General features: G+C 37.2%; 1 protein-coding gene across 1 annotated transcript in view; it reads right to left on the bottom strand.

The window, feature by feature from the left end:
- Positions 1 to 8,927, bottom strand: part of DNAH14 (dynein, axonemal, heavy chain 14) — a 376,195-nt gene that overhangs the window by 47,167 nt on the left and 320,101 nt on the right. Inside the window, exons 73-74 of the mRNA XM_010852937.1 lie at positions 3,963 to 4,119; positions 1,595 to 1,805 (exon numbers count right to left, since the gene is read on the bottom strand). Of these exons, the coding sequence (XP_010851239.1) occupies positions 1,595 to 1,805; positions 3,963 to 4,119 (368 nt within the window). The remainder of the gene's footprint in view (positions 1 to 1,594; positions 1,806 to 3,962; positions 4,120 to 8,927) is intronic.

The following is an 8,927-nucleotide window of genomic DNA, read 5'->3' as shown; positions in this document are numbered from 1 at the left end:
AAGTAAGCCAGAAAGAAAAACACCAATACAGTATACTAACGCATATATATGGAATTTAGAAAGATGGTAATGACAACCCTGTATGCGAGACAGCAAAAGAGACAAAGATGTATACAACAGTCTTTTGGACTCTGTGGGAGAGGGAGGGGGGGATGATTTGGGAGAATGGCATTAAAACATGTATAATATTATATAAGAAATGAATTGCCAGTCCAGGTTCAATGCAGGATACAGGAAGCTTGGGGCTGGTGCACTGGGATGACCTAGAGGGATGGTACGGGGAGGGAGGTGGGAGGGGGTTCAGGATGGGGAACACGTGTACACCCGTGGTGGATGCATGTTGATGTATGGCAAAACCAATACAACATTGTAAAGTAAAAAAAAAAAATAATAAATTTTAAAAAATTAAAAAAAAATAAATAAAGGCACTTTTATACACAGTATTGGCCATACTCAGTAAAGCAGACAGAAACGCAAATCTGGTGAAAAAGCTATAGAATGCAATTTGTTAAAACATTACTAACTCAACACTTTGCTAATTCTTCAAGCAAAGTTAGAGCATTCTATTTCCAAATACTTTCACTGCAAAGAAGAAGGCTGAACCTATGGGAATTTTTGCTTGAGTCAGCAAGTACTTTGGGAGATAACAGCCAAAGGGTTGAACTAGAGTAAGTCAGAATAGGTACCAAATACAGCCTATAAAGAAAATTATCAAAAAAAAAATAAATAAAAAATAAAAAAAAAAGAAAGAAAATTATCACTGAAATTATGGATGCTGTTCTTGTTGTTTCACTTGAGTCTAGCTCTTTGCACGCCTACAGACTGTAGTCTGCCAAGCTTCTCTGTCCACAGGATTCTCCAGGCAGGAATACTGGAGTGAGTTGCCATGTCCTCTTCTAGGGGATCTTCCTGACCCAGGGATCCAACCCATGACTCTTAATTCTCCTGCATTGGTGGGCAGGTTCTTTACCACTAGCACCACCTGGGAAATATGGATATGAGGTATTATATTCTGCTGTGTGGAAGCAATAGGATATTACAAACTATGCCACATGTACATTTCTATATACATGTGTATGTACAAGTGTATATCTATTGAGAGTTTGAGATGGGGAGAAAGAGAAACTGATAAACTGGATGGAAAGTAAAAATTAAAGAGGTCTTTTCTTCTAATAAAAAGTGATATATTCCTAGTGTAGCTTTCAAGTTCTTGGAGAAATAGAATCGTCATAAAATAGCCTACATTACCTCTGAGTGGCTTAACACTTTATTTTATCACTGTTTAAGCACAGTTGTACATTGCCATTTCCAGTTTTAGCTCATTGTTTTGATAATAATCTGATCTCTTATGTGTGCACGGGTGCTCAGTTGCTCGGTCACGTTTGACTTTTTGCCACCCAATGGACTGTAGCCCATCAGGCCCCTGTGAACATGGGATTTTCCAGGCAAGAATACTGGAGTGGGTCGCCTTCTCCAGGGGATCTTCCTGACACAGGGATTGAACCCAAGGGTCCTGTAGTTCCTGCATTGGCTGGTGGATTCTTTACCACTGAGCCACCTGGGAAGCCCTTACAAATAAATGTAAAACTCTTACAATTCTACAATAGTGCAGAGCCTTGGCATAAATGATGCTGCAAGATGGCAGTTCTGGAGGAAGACCCATTGCTCTGTTTTGGTTAGGGCCTTAACAATGAGGGCTTCTGCTTTAGCTGCCTGGCCACGACCCAAAGAAATCATGGTCACATGATTGGTTGTTCCCATTAACTCTTGTGCAAATTTCAGGAGCGTATTGGTGAGGTCGATCCCTGTAAAACAACATGGAAAGATACATACTATTGTAAAGTCATTTAATCACCTCTTTAAAAATACATTCTAGCATTTATTAAGTGGCAGTGGGAAAAGGTGTACACATAATGGAAAAACTAGTCTTTTAAATCAGAAGGTAGAGCTCAAATTTTGGTTCTTCCATTTTCTTTTTTGCAAAATTAATTTTTATTGGAGTATAGTTGATTTACAATGCTGTGTTAGTTTCTGCTGTACATCAAAGTGAGTCATATATATATATATATCTATATATACACACACACACATATATGTATATGTATATACATAGCCACTCTTTTTTAGATTCTATTCCCATTTAGGTCATTACAGAGTATTGAGTAGAGTTCCCTGTGCTACACAGTAGGTTCTTTATTAGTTATCTATTTTATTATATACAGTGTGCATATGTCAAACCCCATCTAATGGGGTGACAGATGGGGTGATACTATTTACTACAGCAGTAGTAGGTTTGTGGGTTGTTTACTCCAGCACTTACTTGTCCCTTCCTCCTCTATAGCTGAACCCTGGTGTTACTCCAAATGGCCATGTGCGCAGCTGAAATGCTTCATTTTTAGCCTTTCATGCAGCTAGGTATGAGCATCTTATGTTTTGTGAAAAAGCTTTGGCAGCAAAGTTTCTAAATGTTGTGCTATCTTCCATTCTGTACAGCAGAGTGAATTACTTATACATATATAGTATATAGCCACTCTTTTTTCCCATATAGGTCCCATATAGATAATTACAGAATACTGAGTAGAGTTTCCTGTGCTATACAGTAGGTTCTTTATTAGTTATCTGTTTTATTATATGTAGTGTGTATATGTCAAGCCATGTCTAACAGGGTGACAGATGTTTGGAACATAGATGTGATGGCCACAGCCCTAGGTGCCATGTCAGGCTAAGTTTTCAAGAAATAGACAGCACTGTTATGAGTGTGTCAGGCATATAGCCAGCTGCTTTACATGGAAAAGTTTCAGATGAGAAAGCCTCTACATGGGGGCATTTTGAACAAGGCTTTTCCTAATAGAATCAAAGTTTGAAAATGGTGAGTTCTAAAGACATGTTTGATTTGAAGATAATGGAAAGCAGAAAATAAATGAAGAAAGTATTTTCCTTAGGAGAAAATATTTTGCTTAGGGTCTGTAGAGCAAAGACAAGATAAAGAAAAAAATGCATTTGAAGTCTTGAAGCACACAAGCATACAATCAACAGAGATATTTCTGATAATTTTATAACATTTTTTCACAGGTCAATGGGAATTAAAATTGTTAATAAAGCAAGGGTAATCCCAAATTTCATATCAATAATATGTGTGTTTGGGAGGTATTTTCTGCATACAAAACTAGCCCTGATAAATTTTTCCATATTCATGAATCTGGGACAACTCATTTTTCTTTGTTCTTTTACATTTTTAGTCATTCTTTTTTTTTTTTAAATGTGCTATTGCTTTATTTGCTTATTTTTTTTTTAATTGAGATATAGTTGATGTACAATAATGATATAAATAACTTTTAGATGTATAACAGAGTGAGTCATAATTCTTAAAGGTTATAGTTCATTTATAGGTATCATAAAATACTGCTTGTACTCCCTCTGTTGTACAATATACCCTTGTAGCTTATTTATTTCACACATTGTGGTTTGTACCTCCCAATCCTGTACCCCAGCTTGGCCCTCCCCTCTTCATTATCTCCACTGGTATCCACTAGTTTGGTCTTTATATCTGTGAATCTGTTTCAAAGATTCATCCTTAATATAGTTTACAGTTTTAAGATATTTAGTGAAGTCACTCAGTCGTGTACAACTGTTTTGCAATCCCATGGACTGTAGCCTACCAGGTTCCTCCGTCCATGGGGTTTTCCAGGCAAGAGTACTGAAGTGGCTTGCCATTTCCTTCTCCAGGGGATCTTCCTGACCCAGGGAAGGAACCCGGGTCTTCCACATTGCAGGCAGATGCTTTACCATCTGAGCCACCAGGGAAGCCCAATTCTTTAAGATATTTAAGAATAGGACAATTTCCCCAAATATTTAAGAATAGGGAAATATTTTAAACACAGAACACCCTGACACAGAACCTACTTCTCTACATCTTTTGAAAAACGTCATCATGTCATCTTAACTGTCCACAAGTAGCTTACCATGGGAGTGAATAAGTATCAGTGGAGTCCTGGCATTGGATTCTTCATATGATTCCTTCAAACTGGTTCCAGTGCTGTGAATATATTCATTTCCTATTTTTTCAGTTATAAACCTTTCCACAGAATTCTTTAAACATTCTGGTCTAAGAATTTTTATCTAAGAAAGAAACCATGATAGATAAGTAACTTTAAAAACTACCCAAGGGAATATCCCCTGTGGTAAGAGGAAACACACTAAGAAGTATTCAGTATTTAGGTTGCCCTTCAAAAGTTTTGTGGTGTTCCTTGTGTTGGGAAAATTTGAGGGGAGTCTATGTGTGGTGGGAAAGCTCCCACCACTGCTCTTGACCATCCTATGGTCCTTCCTAGATGCCAGGGCTATCTGGTGCCTCTATCTTTCACACACTGCGATCTTACTTTGTACGTGCAAATCCAAGTTAGGGTCCCTGACTCTGCAAAAAGAGACCTTGTGCCTGGGTTTTTTTCCTCCTCTGCTGTACATATCTAGAGCAAGAAAAAACCCCACGGTATTAGAGGATGAAAATCCAGGATAGCATAGTTGGAAAAGTACCGACTCTTCCATTAATAAAATGAAAATCAATAGCACAATATTTATGTGTTTAAACAAACTGAGAACACATCTGCAGAGAAGTTTAGAGGGACTAAAAGGTTTTGCAAACAGTATACAGGTGGTAAATAAAAATTCATTTGTTGGAAGTCATTGCAAATTTCAGACATTTTCCATGAAAACTGCTTTAAACTAATCACTTATGTGCTATTTCTTTACAGAATGATCATACATTCTGTGCTTAGCATTTTCAGAGACTCCATCATTTAAGGCAAAATTAAAACTGTATGTGTCTGTCAGTCTGTGTGGAGGTACTAGATTGAACCATGGGTCATCGTCAAAAACCATCAACTATTGGCAAGTTCACATATTTAAAAGAAACCTAATATAAATTCATTATGTTGAGTTTGCTCTTTTCTGTATCCTTTGGAAAAATTAATCTCAAATTTTTAATTGATTGCAACATATGTATTTTTAAACATGAAAATTGGCAGCACACATAGAATCTGGGGTCTAACAGCAGAGTCCCCCCAGTATTTCCAGTTACGAAAGTGTGAGAATCAACCGAGTGAAACACCATTAGCTGTGGTCCATCACTGCTAAGAATCTGTCTCCCCAACGTGATTGTCACCTTTTGTCACCATCATGCTGCTGGTTCCTTCTTTATTTTATTAATCAAGCAAACATTTATTAAATTTCTCCACTTATGTAATTTTTAACCCCAAGAAATTGGAGGGGAGGGGGTAGTGGGACAGAAAGAAAAGTTTGAAGAAATGGGTTCCATTGAAATAAATTTTATTAGCTCTTTTCTAAGAAGCTACATATAGTTGTGAAAAATTTCCCCATGTCCATATCTCCTCATTGTCATCTTTCCCCCTCTTTTCTGTCCAATGGATTATATAAATGGAAGGAACTGAATAAACTGGACAAAGTCCTTGCCCCTGTGGAGCTCCATGATATCCTTTAACTAGGCTGAGTCTTCTCCCTAGTATATTCTAAATCTCATAAGTGGCAGTCTCAATTTCTGACTCTTACAGGTCAGACCCAGTTTCAAATATTTAAACTCAATTTCCCTATACATACACTTAACATTTTATCAGACCATGTCTTCTGACCCGGAGTTTGGTAAATAGGATGACTATACTCATAAAGTTGCTAGTGACAAACTAAAACCACTTGGAGCTTAATGGGGGAGAGTAATGCAGCATGGGTTTTAAAATCTAGTTCATTTTGTTGTTAAGGTAATACACACTTGTTACATGAAATTCAGATAATACTTGCTATATAACTTGTTACATAAAATTTTTTAAAAAGTATAAATTGAAATATGAAGACCCTATTTCCTAGATAACCACTATTTGTTTCTTGTTGTTCTTTATATTTTCTACATACACATGAATATCTCTCTAACCTGTTCTTTTTTCCCCACAAATGGAGTTTTTAACTATACAGACTGTTAAGTAGTCTGCATTTTTCAGTTACTATAGCTTAAATACATCTTAATGTCATAATTGCATCAATAATCCACATACAGAGTAGAGGAATAAAGTTGTCAGGTGGATAACATAAACTGGAGAAGTGGGTTGGGCTGAAGAAAAATAATTCTCCTGTATAATAAAAAGTTATGCAAATATGATGTTAAATGGCAAATAGCATTCAACTTCAGTGTCGGGAAATAATTGGGAGCAGTGAAGACTATGATACACTGCTCCAAAAGGGCAGAGAGTATTGCTATGGATGATTGTGGGCCACGTATTAGCTGATCTTCTAATTTTTTAATAAATGCTGGAAATCTGGATTTTTATGTCAAATTTCTCAATTTGAAAATTTTGGCTCAAAAGAAGAAAAAACCAAACCCAAACAAAAATAAAAACAAAAAAACAAATGTATATACCGATGTTCCAGCAGCATTACTTGCAACAGCCAAAAGGTGGAAACAACCCAAGTGTTCATGGACAGATGAATAGATAAATAAAATGTGGCATATGGATACAATGCAATAGCTTTGAAAAAATTCTGACACATGCTACAACATGGATGAAACTTGAAGACATTAAATGAAATAAGTCAGACACAAAAAGATAAATGTTGCATGATTCTACTTATATGAAGTATCTATAATAGGCATACTGTTCATGGGGTTCTTGCTGCAAGAATACTAGAGTGGTTTGCCATTCCTTTCTCCAGTGGACTATGTTTTGTCAGAACTCTTCACTATGACCTGTCTGTCTTGGGTGGCCCTGCAAGGCATGGCTCATAATTTCATAGAGTTATGCAAGCCCCTTTGCCATGACAAGACTGTGATCCAGGTCAGTATTCATTCCAATCCCAAAGAAAGGCAGTGCCAAAGAATGTTCAAACTACTGTACAACTGAACTAATTTTACATGTTAGTAATATGCTCAAAATCCTTCAAACTAGGCTTCGACTGAGAAATTCCAGATGTACAAGGTGGATTTAGAAAAGGCAGAGAAACCAGAGATCAAATTGCCAACATTTGCTGGATCATAGAGAAAGCAAGGGGATTCCAGAAAAACATCTACTGCTTCATTGACTACATTAAAGCCTTTGACTGTGTGGATCACAAAAAACTGGAAAATTCTTAAAGAGATGGGACTACCAGGCCACCTTATCTTCCTCCAGAGAACCTGTTTTCAGGTCAAGAAGCAACAGTTAGAACTGGACATGGAACAACAGACTGATTCAAAACTTGGAAAAGAGTAGGTCAAGGCTGTATATTGTCACCATGCTTATTTAACTTCCATGCAGAGTACATCATGTGAAAGCCAGGCAGGATGAATCACAAGCTGGAATCAAGATTTCTGTGAGAAATACCCACAACCTAAGATATGCAGATGATGCAACTCTAATGGCAGAAAGTGAAGAGGAACTAAAGAGCTTCTTGATGAAGGTAAAAGAGGAGAGTGAAAAAGCTGGCTTAAAACTCATCATTCAAAAACTAAGATAATGGGCATCTGGTCCTATCACTTCATGGCAAATAGAAAGGGAAAAAGTGGATGAAGTGACAGATTTTATTTCCTTGGGCTCCAAAATCACTGTAGACAGTGACTGCAGCCATGAAATTAAAAAATGTTTGCTCCTTGTAAGAAAAGCTATGGCAAACCTAGACAGCGTATTAAAAAGCAGAGACATTACTTTGCCAACAAAGGTCTATATAGTCAATGCTATGGTTTTCTGGTAGTCATGTACAGATGTGAGAGTGGAACCATAAAGACAGCTAAGTGCCGAAAATCGATGTTTTGGAATTCTGATGCTGGAGAAGACTCTTGAGAGTCCCTTGGACTGCAAGGAGATCAAACCAGTCAATCCTAAAGGAAATCAACCCTGACTATTTATTGGCAGGACTGACAGTGAAGCTCCAATACTTTGGTCACCTGATGTGAAGAGCCAACTCATTGGAAAAGACCTTGATGTTGGAAAAGATAGAAGGCAAAATGAGAAGGAGGTGGCAGAGAGTGAGATGGTTAGATAGCATCACTGACTCAATGGGCATGAATTTAAGCAAACTTGGGGAGATAGTGAAGGACAGGAATCTGGTGTGCTGAAGTTTGTGGGGTTTTAAAGAGTTGGTCACGCCTTAATGACTGAACAAAAATTACAACAGAATAGGCAAGTTCAGAGGGACAGAAAGTAGAATGCTGGCTGCCATGGTCTAATGGGAGGAAATAATGGGGAATTTTTTGGTACAGTGTTTGGGATGATAAAAATTTCTAAAGGTGGCTAGTGGTGAGTTTTCACAATCCTGTAAATGTACTTACTGCCACGGAATTTTATATTTAAATAAACTTAAGAGGAATTATTATCAGGAGTAAATGAAATAATGAATGTATGCTATGCCACAATAAAAAGTTGGAAAGAAAACAACTCACTTTAAGATATAAGGACATAGAATATTTTAAAATAGTCTCTGCTATTTTGGTTATCTTTATTGGAGATTTTGAAATTTTATAAGAAAGATCTCCAAAGACTCAAATTCAATTGGTTAGTGATAAATTGTACTTGAAGTATTGAGAAAACAAAATCACAACCCCGATAAAAATGTCTGTAAGTCAGGTGCAATCTTTTTCTGCAACAGCATGAGTAAATTTTAAAGTGATGTAAAAATAAAATTTAACGCAGAAACCAAAAGAAAGATGATTCGCTGTTAAGGCTGGCATTTTCAGGAAGTTAGAGAAAAAGGGAAATAAGAGGAAGGATTTCCTCCTCCCTAAACTAGAGGCTGGAGAAGGCAATGGCACCCCACTCCAGTACTCTTGCCTGGAAAATCCATGGACGGAGGAGCCTGGTAGGCTGCAGTCCATAGAATCGACACGACTGAGTGACTTGACTTCCACTTTTCACTTTCATGCATTGGAGAAGGAAATGGCAACCCACTCC

Source organism: Bison bison, unplaced genomic scaffold, assembly GCF_000754665.1.
Source record: "Bison bison bison isolate TAMUID 2011002044 unplaced genomic scaffold, Bison_UMD1.0 scf7180017864317, whole genome shotgun sequence".
NCBI classification, from domain to species: Eukaryota; Metazoa; Chordata; class Mammalia; order Artiodactyla; family Bovidae; genus Bison; species Bison bison.
The sequence above is the reverse complement of the archived record's forward strand: the minus strand, read 5'-3'. Positions and strand labels throughout refer to the sequence as shown.